This window comes from Thunnus maccoyii, chromosome 21, assembly GCF_910596095.1.
Source record: "Thunnus maccoyii chromosome 21, fThuMac1.1, whole genome shotgun sequence".
Lineage (NCBI taxonomy): Eukaryota > Metazoa > Chordata > Actinopteri > Scombriformes > Scombridae > Thunnus > Thunnus maccoyii.
This window is the reverse complement of record NC_056553.1, coordinates 11306386-11321211: the sequence shown is the minus strand read 5'-3', so window position 1 is coordinate 11321211 and position 14826 is coordinate 11306386. Positions and strand designations below refer to the sequence as shown.

The window sequence follows — 14826 nt, the reverse complement described above, 5'->3', positions numbered from 1 at the left end:
GGTAACAATATCAGGGTCAGAGCCAATCAGAGGCAGAGTAGGGGCGGGTCTTCGCAGAATACGGGTGGGAAAAAATAACGCGACGTAACGTCATTAAATGTAATTTTGTTCGAGTTGATTCTGTAAGAAAGTCAACAGAGCTTTAAAAAACACAATGCCCTGAAATCGTTCAACAGTCTCACCTTATATGTAAAGAAAAATGTACAAATATCCCGTATATTATGTAGGAACGTTCATAGAACGTTACACTCGTTTTCTGCACGGACGTTGTTTACAGGGACACACATCCTGACAGCTGATTTGAGTTGTGAAGACGTGTACTTTCGGTACAGATTTAACCGTCTGAACAGTTTGTTTGCGGTTTCATATCAGTAACGTTATATTTTGTTTGTATTGTTGAGATCGCAGGGTTCGTTTTCCCAAATGGCGACAGTGGAGGAACTGAAGCTCCGCGTGAGAGAGTTGGAAAATGAATTGATAAAGTGTAAGCAGCAGCAGCACTGTGCCGTGGAGGATGCTCACAACCAGGCACTTCACAGACCGAAAATTAACAAAATGAGCGCTGAAGTTGTGGATTCCAACCCATACAGGTGAGCTTTTATTCTATTTTATTTGGGTGTTTTAGTGCTCATAGTGGAGTGACTAAGCCTAGTGAGTCATTCTGCCCATATGTTGGTATCCCATAGACCACAAGCTAATCACAGCTGTGTTTTCATTGCAGTCGTCTAATGGCTTTGAAGAGAATGGGCATCGTGGATGATTATGAGGTTTGTTATTTGATAGTTGTCCTCTCACTGAGAAATTAATTTGTGGTTGCTTGTTTATTCACAACATAAATTATAATATACTCACAAAAATACCTGCGAGGTATTACTTTGACATCTTAAAGCTGTGGACTGGATGAATTGATGTTGTTTTGTAAAGTCAATAGCGATTACCAATACCCTTCCTCCATTTATACACACATACACACACATTCTCTCTCCATATCAGCTAATATTGAAACCAATATGCATTTTGTTTTGTACAATGCTGGTGTAAAACCTGTTTTTTTTGTTGTTGTTTTTTTTAGCTTTTTAGACATGAATGTCTTAAGACAATTGTGTTTTTAAGACCTTTTTACATTTGTGCTGTTCTGCCAGATAAACTGACTTTCTTCTTGATAATAAACTCAGCATGTATTGCTTTTTATGGCTGACATCAGCTGTCAGTGCACACCTGATAAAGGTTTTTTTTTTTTTTGTATTTAGAAGCATGATTAATAATCTCCAAATAATCTTGACAGAAAATCCGGACATTCACAGTAGCTGTGGTCGGTGTTGGGGGAGTGGGCAGTGTGACAGCTGAAATGCTCACTAGATGTGGCATTGGTAAGGTAATACAAACTTGATTCTTTCTTCCATTTTTTTCCTACCTTATACTTGTTCATCTTGTTCAGTAGATTGTCTGCTTGTGCTTAACCCAGTCTTGTCTCTTGTTCCATCTCAGTTGCTCCTCTTTGACTACGATAAAGTAGAGCTGGCCAACATGAACCGACTGTTCTTCCAGCCTCACCAGGCAGGCCTGAGTAAAGTGGAAGCAGCCGAGCACACACTCAGGTACACTGTTGTTAATAGTAATCCACTTTTCCCCTTAATTTGAGACATTTGGTTTCTATTTGCTGACACGTTGCTCAATTTTCCCAACAGAAACATTAATCCAGATGTGTCGTTTGAGACTCACAACTACAACATCACCACAATGGAAAATTTCACACATTTCATGGACCGCATCAGGTGGGTATTTCTACTCTCTAGTTTCTTGTCTTCTTCCTGTGTCCCGTCAGTGGAACAGACCTTCATAAGTTATTCTGTGTGTTGTCAGTCATGGAGGGCTGGAAGAAGGGAAGCCGGTGGATTTGGTCCTAAGCTGTGTGGACAACTTTGAGGCCAGAATGGCCATCAATACAGTGAGTGTATTAACTAATAAGTAATACACAGAGCTGTCATAATACACACAGTACTTTGCATGTTACTTTTGCAAGTTTTTTTGATTTTATCCTGTTTCTCTCAGGCTTGTAATGAACTTGGTCAAATCTGGATGGAGTCTGGGGTGAGTGAAAACGCTGTATCAGGACACATCCAGCTCATCATCCCTGGAGAGACGGCCTGCTTTGCTGTATGTCCACATGCCACACAGCAACCACATACAACCAACATTTTGTTTACTTTCCACTGAAAATATGTGTAATTCTTACAATGCCAATACTTAATACTGCAATATTTCTTTGTGAGGAAAAAAAGAAGTAAAGTTAACATAGTATTTTACAATCGTATCCTTTGTTAGTGTGCTCCCCCCCTGGTGGTGGCAGCTAACATCGATGAGAAGACCCTAAAGAGGGAAGGTGTCTGTGCTGCCAGCTTACCAACAACAATGGGTGTGGTTGCAGGCATCCTGGTGCAAAATGTCCTCAAGTAAGTAATGTCATTTATGGCCACTGAGAAACCTGACATGAGAAACTTTCAAAATGTAAAGTGAATGTTTTGTCTTACAGGTTTTTGCTAAAGTTCGGGACTGTCAGTTATTATCTTGGCTACAACGCCATGCAGGACTTCTTCCCCACTATGGCCATGAAACCCAACCCCCAGTGTAATGACCGCCACTGCAGGAGACAACAAGAGGAGTATAAGGTGTGTGTGCATGCTCTTTGTTTTCAAGTAGTAGGATGCAGGATTGACCAAAAGCCCAGTTCATTGTGATACTGACTCTTACATGGTGCTGCATCAGATAAGAATGCTAACAGTGTCTGTCTGTCTGAATTTCTTCCCTTCAGAAGAAAGAAGCGGAACGGCCCAAGGTGGAAGTTGTACAGGAAGAGGAAGAGGTCGTACATGAGGACAATGATTGGGGTGAGTGACAAACAACTATTGCATTTAACCGTGTCAGATTCATAAGATAGTCTGCATATTTTTTTTTTCAGTGTGCAGTAAATGTGTATTAATGCTAATTGTGTTGTGCAGGTATTGAACTAGTATCTGAGGTGACTGACAATGAGTTACAGGCTGCATCAGGCACTGTGCCTGACCTCCCAGAAGGCATCACTGTGGCTTACACCATTCCAGCTGAGGTCAGTATTGTTTAAGACAACAAGGCTTTAAAGGACTTTACAAGTAGTTTTTCATGTTTCAGCTCATTAATTTAAAATAATTAAGATTGTTGATAACCTTTTTGCCTAAGCATACAGCCTCACAAGATTTTATATTGTAACAATAAAGTCAAATAAATATTCACTGTAGTAGATGACTGAAAACAAGTTTCTAGTATCCAATTTGATTTTCATACCATAGCAATCTAAAATTAAATTGCTGCTTGGCTGGAAGGTAGGAATTGAATCTTAAAGTCACGTAGGTGTGGAAAAGGGTCAGTTTTTTTTGTTGACTAAAAGGCATATTCAACTAAAATCTGATAATATTTTGTTTTCTTTTGTTTGAAACAGAATACAGTACACGGGGAGACAGTGGAGGAGACTGAACAGAGCTTAGAGGACTTGATGGCTCAGATGAGAAAGATGTAGGTCGCAATCTGAAGATGTATTTCTGCTATTCAGATGCCGCTTCTCACTTTATTCCAATGATTTCTTTGACAACAAGCATTTTACAATGGTCACTTGGGGGCCAAAAAGCCAATTAATGTCAACAACTTCTAACAATTACCAGAGGTAAATGCATGAAGAGTGCTGCTGATGGCAGTCAAATGTGTAATTTGCTGATGTACTGGGAAGGCGTGTAGCACTTGGAATTGGAACAAACTCTGGATCAACGTCTGTAAACCTAGAATAACATCACTGTTAGTGCATTAACATGTATACGATGTGTATATTCGGGTTTTGATTAATGAATGCGTGAACCAACCTTTTACTGTATTTGCTCTGTCATTCATTCAGCTTTAACAAAATATCTGCTGCAACATTACTGATGGACAATGTTTACTTTGTCTCAATAAAGTATTTATTAGATGGAATACAATCTTTTTGATTTACTGGATATGATTTTTGTTGCTTTTACAGATTTTAATTACATTATATTATATTACATTACATAAATACATGAATATATCAAAACAAATGCATTTAAGATACAATGTATATGCTATATTTTGCAATGAAATAACAAGTTTTGGTGCACTGAGTCCCTTTTGACTTTATGTATATCCAGTCAGACAATAGATCATTATTTTATTGTACCTAAACCTGAAGATGCATGTGGCACCATCATGTTTTTGACAATTCCCTTAAAATCACAGCTAACACATAAATGTACATTTAGTTTTGCATAAACACAACATAAAATCAGTACCAAAGTTTGAGTTCCTCAAACATGGTCGAGGCTTGTTTTTGGACTCGTATCTTGGGTTCCTATATTCTATATTCCCTTTATTTAATACTTGTAGGTAAACATGGTGTGTGACGTAAACATAAGAATATTTTGGCACATTTGATTTTAGAGATAGCAGCTCTCAGATATCCTTCATTCAAAACGTCAGGAATGTAAACTTGGAAACAAAACTGAGGTTTGATTGCTTGCTAATTAATATTCTATAAACAGTTTTGGCAAAAGGGATGACAGCATATTGTGTTGTTGGAATGTTTTATAGTTCATACTTTATCTCCTCATGATTAGGATTTTTTGAAATATTCCTTAAAAATCAAACTATCAAATAATCTGAGTTTTCTTCATACATGTGTATCTAATTCACAAAGAAGAAAACTTGAAAGAGTGCATAGAACATCATCCATTGTATATTGGAAAGCACCAAATGTATCTGTTCTTGTTAGTCATGTTTTTTTGATTAGAATATGCCAAGCCCTCTTGGATGGATGAATTCCATGCCTGCAAAGGAGTCTGTACTGCTAACTGAACAATATACACTGTAAAGAGAACTGAAATGTTTGATTCTGAATTAAAAATAGTGTAAACCTGAGTTCTAGGCCCTTAAAAGGGCTGATATAACGGATGTCCCAAGTTATTTACACACATGATTATGTTAAGACTACAGAAATATTCATAAATACTTTTGGCAAATACACAGGTTTCACAGACTAATAGGGCACTTACAGTATATTTCACCAAAACCTAAAACCTCCATCCAGACAATCGATCATCACAGTGTGAGGACCAGGATGGTTCTCTCTTTGATAAAACCGTCGGGTCTGATGTTTTTGTTAATCTGGCTTGACAGAGTCACCTTGGGGCTTGTGGGAGGGGGGCAGGTCCCCTCAGACTGAATGTATCCCCACTGGAGGAGTGGCGGGATGGAGCGTTCCCACACACCAACGATGGCTCTGCCTCTTTGATCTCCATTGCACGCTTGTAAAGCTCTGCTGCTTTCTCAAAGTCCCCCTCTTCATAGCTAAAACAGAAAGATTAAAGATTATTTCATATCTAATTGGTTAACTTCTGAATAGCAAAATGTCACCTGTTGGTAACCTCAGTACTATACCTAAGCACAGCCAGGTTTTTTAATGTCTCTCCAACGCGAGGATGTGAGCGGCCCAAGCTATCCTCATACACTTTCAGTGCTCGTTCATATAGAGGCAAGGCATCATTGTGCTTCTTCTGCAAAGGACAAAGGAATTCACAGTTTTATTCTATACATCCTAAAATACATCTACACATGCCTACACCATTAAAATTAATATATACAAATATTGATAGACATATGCAAGTCTGGAGTATATGAACTGAAGACTGAAGAAGCATGAACATCCTCACCAGTTGGCAGTAGATTACAGCCAGGTTGACCAGCGCTGTGGCCACACTGGGGTGTTTGGGTCCGAAACTTTTTTCCCTGATTTCCAGAGACAGTTCATACAGTGGCACAGCCTTCTCCAGCTTCCCCTGTACAACACAAACACATCTTAGAATCAGGTGAGAACACCAACACCAGATAAGCTGTTCAAAAGACGGACTATTAAAATGTTTCAGTCAAAAGGCACGTGTGTCTCACTCTGCGTTTATAGAGCATGGCCAGGTGTTTGAGTGTGTATGCCAGCGAGGGGTGGTCTGGGGACAAGGCCCTCTTGCGGATGTCTAGCGCCCTCTCATACATGTCCTCAGCTGTTTCATACTCCCTTCTCTCTGTGTGCAGTGCAGCCAGGTTGTTGAGGGACTGAGCGCAGTCTGGGTGATCTGGACCGAGGACACGCTGACGCATCTCCAGAGAGCGGGTCAAGAACACCTTGGCTGCACTGGGTAGATCAAAGAGAGGGAGGTTCGATAATGGTGGACATACTATTGCAAAGTAGAAAGTAAGCATGCTGACACATCTCAGAATGCCAATCATTCAGGCCACGTGTTGTTTATGTGCATGCCAGCTGTTATGTGTGAATGTAGCCTTACTCCAGGTTGTTTTGGAGGTAGTACAGGACACCCAGTTCATTAAGTGTCTTAGCACAGTCAGCGGAGTCTTTCCCCAGGGTCAGCTCTTCCAGCTGTAGGGCTCTGCGCCTCAACAAAGTAAAGCCATACTGGAAGGGGGGGATAGACAAAAGGCATGTAAAATATGACTGATTAAGTAAGTGTGACTAAGTGTGTGGATAGCTGAGAAATATGCTCACCATATGACCTTTCTGGCGAGCAGTCTTCTGACGTATCTTCACTGACCTCTTCCTGAGTTTCTCTGCTTGTTCATACCTGATAGTAAAAGTACCAGGTGTAAGTCATTAAATATGTGTATTTTAAATGGTTCCTGCGTTGACTGAGTGTTTTAGTTATTGTTTAACTTTTAATGAGGTCATAAGATCATCAGCATAGGTGGGATGACTCCCTGTAAACACATTACTTGGCTGGAACAATCAATAAGTTATACTACATAAACAGTAATTTTAAGTGACATCATGCAAGTCAACACCAAGAGTGTCCCATTTACTTGTTTTGTTTCTGGTAGAGCATTGCGAGTGACTCCAGCTCTCGAGCTACGCTGGCGTGCTCAGCACCATAGGCGTTCTCACTTATCTCCAGGGCCTGCTTGTACAGCTGCTCGGCGTTGCCATACTTCTTCCACTGAACATAAACCCCGGCCAGCTGGTGCAGAGAACGAGCTACACTGGGATGGTCTGGGTCCAGGGCTGTCTCCCTTATTTCAAGGGATCTTTGTAAAGGGGCCACCGCCTAAACAAACAGACAGAGAGAACCAAATATATATGAAATTGTCAATATATGCACTAAACTGCTATACAAGACGAGGCGAATAATAAACATGTATACATGAATAGTAAACATGAATTCATTTAGTCCATCAAAAGCTAATAGTCTTTTAAATATTATAGTCATGCATTATACCTGACTAGGGAGGCCCAGGTCTTTGAGGAAACGTCCCAAGGTCTCATACAAGTTTGCCAGCTTGGTCATACTGTCTTCACTCTCGCAGCTCTTCTCATAGTGTTTCAGGGAGTCAAAGTACTCATTGGCCATGGAGCTTTTGTCTTTGCCCACATACTGCCAATAGGCTAGCAGCTCAGAGAAATGACCCCTAAAAAACAAAACACGTCAAATCCTTTATCAAAAAAAATCAATTACAAGAGTATCTGTAAGACAATACCTGAACAAATGTGGCAGACTTTGTAATAATATCAACACAAATGTATACCTCTTGTAGAGGTTTTGGGAGACAAACAGGTTTAGGAGGCTGAGTTGGAGTTTAGTCCTGTCCTCCTGCTGTTGGAGCAGCCAGGGCAGCTCATCTGCTACGCGCCATGTCACACGATCATGGCTACACACAGAGACACATATACAATGACATGACTTGTATGAACAGAAGAATGTGAATTGAGCTACAATGGGAAAAAAATGGCCACTCTGCAGCACCTGAGTTGCTGGCTGAAGTAATGGATCAGTTTCTCTCTGTAAGTAGCAGAGCTGCTTCCTCCACTCAGAAACTCCAACCTCACAGCTTCCCAAGCCTGACAGATACACAGACACACAGTCAGACATAAATATCACAGACAAAATTTCAAATTTATCTGTTCATATATTTTGGGTCCAATGATTATAATATTTTAATGCATTTGTCTTCAGTTAAAACTGATTTATCTATGATTACATGAGTTTGTGCTCTGTAATTCTACTGGCCAATGAGCCCAGTTACCTGCAAGTGATGAAACCTGATTAGCCCACAACGAAGGGTTACAATGCAGAGTCTGTTCAGACAGTAGAGCAGTGAGGACAGAACAGGCAATTCCAGTTCTGGGAAAAGGTCTTGTACCTCTGATTCACTCACTCCATTATGGCTGGCACATACAAGGCAAAGTATCTAAGGAGAAAAGAAACAACAACAAACCACAACATGTTGGAAAAGCTAAAAATAGACAGATTACTCACTACAAGAAAACCTTGTGTTTAAATGCAAAGAGGGGTACTGTTATTTTGTCTCAATATAGGTCACCTCTCTCATAATGTGTCGCTCTCTGTCATTGTTGAGGGAGTTCAGCGTCATCTTAAGTGCCAGGCGGTAGAGTGACATGGTGTCTTGACACTGTAGGCACTGCTCAAGGCTCTTCTCCAATGACCAACATGAGCTACTGCTCGGCAGTAACAAAACAACACACATGATCAGATCAACAAAAATTTATACAAGTCACTGAAAACCCTCCCATTATATACATTTCATTGCAGTGAAATGGGTCCTGTGTCTTTTCCCCTTGATAAAAAGCAGTAAAAATACATAAAGAATGACATTTTAAGTACTGCTGTTGCTTTGCATGGATAATTAAAACAGCTGACAGACCTAAAACCACATTTCAATGTATCCGGTGTTGAATCAATGCTGGACGGTGAAGAAAAGAGAATCTGAACTGCAAAGACAGTGTTGGCTAACCTGGTGATCATCCTTGCCAGTAGTGTGACATATAATGCATTGCAGGTCGATGCAGAGCGGCAGTGCCTTTCCAGCTTCTTCTCCTGGAATAAAGATACAACATTCATAAGCAGCATCCTGAAAAAAACATACCTATTAACAATTTCAAATGCGTTTCCACACACCCAAATACTTAATTTAAAAAAAAAAAAAAAAAAAGGACGGTGGAAAGATAACTGACCTGATCCTTGGCAAGTTTGAGATCCATGGTCTGGCACTCTGCATTTACAACACTCCTGACCTCTCTGGGACTCAGCGGGTCTAAATGGAGTGTGGGCCACAATCTGGAAAGTGACATCTATAAATGGTAATACTACAGGAAGGCATTTAGATATTCATTCCACTGCACTGTCAATAAATAAATAGAAGCTTGTACCAGAAAAGGACACAAAATAATCTGAATGGGATTTTTCAGATTTACAGCACCTACCTCCAAGCTTGAGGACATGTCTCCACATTGACAGACACCACCACTCTAACATTGACAGGGAGAGGGTCAATCAACCACTTCATGTGTCTTTCTGCTTGCTGGAAAAAAAGGAGAAAAATGTTAAAGTTGGAAGAGTTCTTCTGGAAGTCCTTCTGAAGAGTATAGAGAATTATTCTGAAAGTTGACTGAGAGGAAACATGTACAGTGTATGTCTAATTTGGGTTAAAGCAGAGAGGATGCACCTGTATTTGGTCAATGGAGTCGATGATAATGATAATGTTTCCTTGATGGCGAGCTGATAGCCTTTCAAGCCAGCGGGGAAACTCCTCCAAGATCTTACTGGGCTCCATGGACAAGCCAGAAATGGACCAGAAGTGCTGCAGCAGCTATGCGACAACAACAGTTAGACAACATATTCCCCAGCTACTAAATAATAAAGTGTGACATCCCTGCCTGACAAATACTGAAAGTAAGACCACAAGAGAGACCACTTACTTTGACTGTGAGGCGTTTGATGATGAGAACTGGCTCTGAGCTTGTGGAAAGAGGGTGACCAACAAAATGATAAAGGAACAAGGTGTTGGGGGACTGCTTCTGCTGCAGCTCAATCCTGCAGAGGATTAAAGAACAATTAGTGTGCGTTCCATAATGACACATCACACAATATGGAAGGGGGGTGACACATTGCACTTATCTGAAACAATCAGTTCTCACCATTTAGACAGCAGGAGAGACTTTCCTGAGCCTGGACCACCGGATACTAGCAGAGGAGGGGTGGGAGGGGGAGCAGCTATCATGTCATTCAGACGATCTATATACTGAGAAGAATATCAGATACAAAACAGACTCAGAGAGATAAATCAACAAGAAAAGATTGTCTGAGTTGAAAAGATAAGAAGATCTGCCCTACCTTCTGGAAGCCTAACTGTGAGTTGGTGCTGCTACAAGCCTGCTGATAGGACTCAATCTGTTCCTGCTCATCATGCAGGTCCCACAGCACATCCCCCGAGTCTTCCTCTCGCCCCTCCTCTATCCCAGAGTCCTTAGAGTCAACATCTGCTCCTTCAAGACCCAGCAGCTCCTACAAAGAGGGTGGAAATGGAATTTTAGAGAGATGTCAGGGAATGGAGGTGTGGGCATAAATCATTGTACACACAACACTTAAAACTTTATGAGTTGATGAAAAAGCTGATGTTGTATTTTGCTGTAGGAAAGTTTGTACCTGTTTGATGACTTTCTCTAGTTGAGCATAAATCAGGTAAGCCCCATCCTCTGCAGAACCGCTATGATCCACCACCTGGGTAAATGTTCAAAACATAATAATAATAATAATAAAGTTTACTTATATAGCATTTATTAAAACCAGAGATTACAAAGTGCTTTACAAGGACAAAATGAAACCCCCCAAAAATAAACACAAACAAACTAATGTAGACAAATTTGACCAAATTGAATAAGATAATAAGGTAAAAAATACATACACAAATATTCAAAAGCCTTTGAAAGAAATTCAGAAGGGATTTAAAAGAAGATACTGATTTTGCAAGTCTGACTTCATTGGGCAGGTACTAGGGCAAGTTGAGGTGCTCTAACAGCAAAAGCTCTGTCCCCTTTAGTCTTACATGTTGATATATGGACTGCTAACCAGTTCCTGTCTGAGGACTTCTCTTTTCTTATTTTTGTCACCACAAGCGCTGTGTGTTATCTAGCAACCAGCATTACACGCAATGTCAACTTTGAAGGTGTTAAAACCACATGTGCTTTTTGACCACAGTATAAGCTTTGGTGGTATTGGGCAAATACCGGGTGTGACTGTAGTGTTAGTGTGCAAGTGTGAAAAAGAAAATTGTTGAAGCAATGCATGTATGCTTAGTGAAACTACTCTGGATAAATGTATACCATTAGTCATACTCATTTATAAAATGCACAAGCTGACAGCTCAGTACAGTTAACATGGTAAAATCAGTCTTTATCTATATTTGGACATTTTGGGAGAGTACTCCTCCTTCCCTGTATCCTGTCTTGCCTTGTTCATTTAATATACTGCACCTTGACTTTAGCAGCCTTGTCTGCAGCATTGACCCTTTCCAGCAGTTGCCTGGTAGGTCCAGTCAAATTGTGATCTTTTTCAGTCCTGAGGTAGAGTACCAGTGGATGGCCATCTGGATTCTTCACAAAAGCTTCCTCACAATCCTCCACCACAGAGCTATACACACATGCATTTCACACAAATATTAGAACAAAATCATTTCATTTATTTATAAATGAAAAGGAATTAATATACAACCTTCAATAAATGTGGGTACCAAGATTTCATTTTTAATGTTGCTAGTTAGGGTAATATATGACTTACCTAGTGACAGTAGATTTGACAAGAAGCACACACACAGAGCTCCTTTCAATCTCTTGCTTGCGCTCTACGGCATATGAGGCAGCAGTCTCCTCTGGGAAGCAGACATTCAGATAGAAATGGCCTAAACCCTCACACATTCTCCGCAGCACAGGAGAGTGTTTCTGTAATTAAAGCATGAAGCGCTGAGGTTAAGCAGCTTTCTAGAAAAAGAGTGGCATTTTAAACCAGATTGACTTTCTCAGACATGTTTTGGAAAATACATTCAGACAAGTCTTAAATGAACTAACTAATTTCTTGAAGGCAGATTAGAGTTTACATGCAAAACTTATATAGTGGTAGGTTTAACTTCAGATTAATGATGTCATTCAACAGAGACACATGGATTATTTTGTCTATTTCACTGAGGAACAACGACCACCGTCATTCAAACAAATTCTGCAGGAGCAATCCACTTAATAATCCTGACAAATCAAGCTTCTGAGAAATGGCTGCATGCAAATACTCTCATTACGAAGACTAAAACAGGTGGAAATTAATCCCATTTAACTTCGTCCAGGAATCTGCAGTCAAGAAGAAAGTAATTCAAACCTAAGGTGTGTTCCAGACAGCTACTTGTTAAGCGAAGATTAACTATCCTGAATTTCGGCCACGTCTCCAGAACCAAACATAATAATGCCAACCTTGATAAAGATATCCAGCTCTGCTTTGGTCTCCTGGGTAGAGATTAGGTAGCAGCGTACTGTGTTACTCCACAAGGCCTGAGGCACATGAGGGGAGACCTGAAGCAGACTGGCCACTGCAGCATCCCAGTCATCTGACACAGTGAGAGAAATGAGAACAGTGTACAAGGCAAAGACATGAACAAATACAGTACAATGAATGGAATACCTCAAAAGCTATCCATATTACAAACATAAATCTACATCAATTGAAAAGTTAGAATAAGGACATGATAAGTAAAGATAATTTTCTAAAAGGAATAGAATTAATTTTCCAGTGTCGTAGTAGCTACTGTAGCCATGGGGCAAACATGTTTGGCTTCTTCTGTCTTGGCTTCAACTCATATCATAACACCTCCTTTTTTACTAAAGACTTATTTAAATAGTTTGCTTACCTCTGCTCACATTTGCAAAGGGTCCCTCTATATCTATCAAACTATGTGCAAACTCTGGTCCTCGGAAGGTCTGTTGCAGCTGCATCATGCTACCCATAGAGGGCTCACTTCCCAGCACACCGCCAGTCCAGTACTCACACTGTGTCCCTGCAGCTAAGGACATACAGTAAATTAATGATACAAGGTTTTTGAAGTTGTTATAAAAAAAACAAGACACTATATCTTGCTAGATTATGCAGTGTGCTAACAGGAAATTAAAACTTATGAAAAACAAAATAAAAGCATGATGGGATAGCCTCTTGCTTTCTTGTTAACAGGAGTAAGTAGGTTTACTGAATGATTTGATTTGATAGGTGAATGCATAAAACATATTTTTTTAAAAAAGGCCACACATAAATATCTGAAAGAACAGTGTGGATTTGTTGGTCTTACCCGTCACAGTAGTTTGGTTGTCATCTGAATCAGAGTCATTTGGATCATAGACCTGGATGCCCTGAGCCTGCAGCTGTTGCAGTTTGGACTCCAAGTCCCTCTTGGCTCGCAGGAGATCCTGAATTTCCTTCTCCTTCGTCTCCCGGAATATCTGGCAATCATTCACCCAAAGAAGTTAGGGCTGCAATCATGATTAACAGAGAGAGGAATGAACTGGTGAGTAAAACATCTGGTACAGTTTACCTTAAACTGTCGTTTTACTTTGTCCCTGTCATGTTCAAAGGTGGCAGCCCTCTCCATAGCTTGGTACTTTGCCTCAAGAGCACTTTCTTTCTCTCTCAGGATCTTCTGGTAAGTCTTCTGCAAAGCCTGTTGTCAGATGATAACACTTAAACCAATATGTTTGTGATAGGCTTCAAATTGCTTATATTGTATCCAGTCCGCTTTCTCTTCCCTCCACATTGATGTATTTTACCTGTAGCTCAGCCCTCAGCCTCTTGTTCTCCTCATCCAGCTTGGCTTCCTTCTTTTGCATGGATGAAATCTCGTTGTTCTTGCTGACACGGAAGATTTCGTACTCTTTGCGGAGTCTCTCGTACTCTGCAGCATACTCTAGATCCACAGAACCTGTGGATTTGAAACTGGCCCCAATCACCCGGGGTCCTCTGCGAAAGGAGCTGCGTAGGAGTCGGGCTTTGGGCTTGACCTCCACCGGGATCTCACAGGCTTCCCCACCTTCACCTCCGTACCCATCCTCAATCACCTCCCCTGGGCTGACCAAAGAGGATGCCGTGCCCATGGTGGCAAAAATAGTCAGCCTTTTCGTATGCACATGGCTGCTCCTGCGCGATGAAAGACATGACGTGGATACAGGGAAGTGACAACTACTAGGGAGCATCTATCTGACGCTAGGAAGATGAAAGATGACACTTTTCTGCGCCCTAATGTGTGTTGTCCTCCTGCTGTAACTCAAAACAGCTAGAACACGCACAGTTATAGCCACTATGCTAACTTGCTGCCTACAAAGGCAACAGCTGACACGACCGTTACTTTTAGATGAAAGCTTCCAGCACCTAGAAGGTGAAGTTACCGCTTTTTGAAGTTAATTAGTAGCTAATTATTCCTACCGGTCCAATAATCATAAAGAGTAAAGGTGTTTGTTTAGCTAACGAAGCGCTACGGGAATAGCTCTTAAAACGCTCGACGCAACATTTAGTTACTGACGAACAGACTAAAAGAATAACATAGTAAGTTTTGTACATATTTCAACTTTGACGGAATATTGATAATAGCCTCCAACCAAAGTGGAAAAATCACAAAGCTCGGTTAAATAAACAAGAGTTGACTTACGGTCCCGCTCCCTTCACAGCTTCTTCCTGGCTGCCTTGGTAACAAGTCGGTAATACGGGTGCTCAGACAAGTCAAAATGGGTAAAAAAGTCAATTATCTAATGTGAGCTACTTGTTGAGGGTATGGCAACTGCACAGAGCCCTCATAGTAGGTCTTGTATTAATTGTATTAGTATTGTGATTGTATTAATTACGCAAATGTTACGCTATAATCATTATGCTATTGCACAGTTTAATATAACAGGGTTATTTGAAA

At 40.6% G+C, this 14826-nt stretch overlaps 2 protein-coding genes across 4 annotated transcripts; one reads left to right on the top strand and one right to left on the bottom strand.

Annotated features, from left to right (window-relative positions):
• The first annotated feature begins 191 nt into the window (after positions 1-191).
• Positions 192-3970, top strand: uba5 (ubiquitin-like modifier activating enzyme 5). Of its 3 annotated transcripts, XM_042399741.1 has the most exons (13): positions 192-326; positions 402-590; positions 722-767; positions 1286-1375; positions 1489-1598; positions 1689-1775; positions 1864-1948; positions 2053-2157; positions 2326-2453; positions 2534-2669; positions 2813-2888; positions 3000-3106; positions 3476-3970. In XM_042399741.1, exons 2-13 carry the CDS (start codon positions 424-426, stop codon positions 3551-3553), a joined length of 1215 nt encoding a protein of 404 aa, XP_042255675.1. In that variant the 5' UTR covers positions 192-326; positions 402-423; the 3' UTR covers positions 3554-3970. The 3 variants fall into 3 exon arrangements, with proteins under 3 accessions (XP_042255675.1, XP_042255674.1, XP_042255676.1); XM_042399740.1 differs by having other exon boundaries at positions 193-590; XM_042399742.1 differs by lacking the exons at positions 192-326; positions 402-590; positions 722-767 and having other exon boundaries at positions 1284-1370; positions 3476-3966.
• On the bottom strand, positions 3854-14615 carry nphp3 (nephronophthisis 3). The gene is made up of 28 exons (XM_042399739.1): positions 14572-14615; positions 13697-14063; positions 13465-13590; positions 13222-13372; positions 12790-12942; positions 12356-12489; positions 11676-11836; positions 11372-11528; positions 10545-10619; positions 10233-10403; positions 10037-10140; positions 9818-9932; positions 9565-9708; positions 9323-9420; positions 9074-9176; positions 8854-8936; positions 8422-8557; positions 8125-8289; positions 7845-7939; positions 7627-7749; positions 7320-7509; positions 6907-7148; positions 6596-6671; positions 6378-6505; positions 5986-6226; positions 5751-5876; positions 5479-5594; positions 3854-5388 (listed from the first exon to the last, which is right to left on the bottom strand). The coding sequence occupies exons 2-28, from the start codon at positions 14018-14020 to the stop codon at positions 5220-5222; spliced, it is 3906 nt and encodes a 1301-aa protein (XP_042255673.1). The 5' UTR covers positions 14021-14063; positions 14572-14615; the 3' UTR covers positions 3854-5219.
• Positions 14616-14826: the final 211 nt, after the last annotated feature.

Coding starts and splice junctions, on each gene's coding strand:
- uba5 (XM_042399741.1), top strand. CDS start 424: ATGGCGACAGTGGAGGAACTGAAGCTCCGCGTGAGAGAGTTGGAAAAT. Junction 1,776..1,863: donor CATTTCATGGACCGCATCAG/GTGGGTATTTCT, acceptor GTGTGTTGTCAG/TCATGGAGGGCTGGAAGAAG. Junction 3,107..3,475: donor CTTACACCATTCCAGCTGAG/GTCAGTATTGTT, acceptor TGTTTGAAACAG/AATACAGTACACGGGGAGAC.
- nphp3 (XM_042399739.1), bottom strand. CDS start 14,020: ATGGGCACGGCATCCTCTTTGGTCAGCCCAGGGGAGGTGATTGAGGAT. Junction 10,620..11,371: donor ACAAGGCTGCTAAAGTCAAG/GTGCAGTATATT, acceptor ACATTTACCCAG/GTGGTGGATCATAGCGGTTC. Junction 8,290..8,421: donor AGCGACACATTATGAGAGAG/GTGACCTATATT, acceptor TTTTCTCCTTAG/ATACTTTGCCTTGTATGTGC.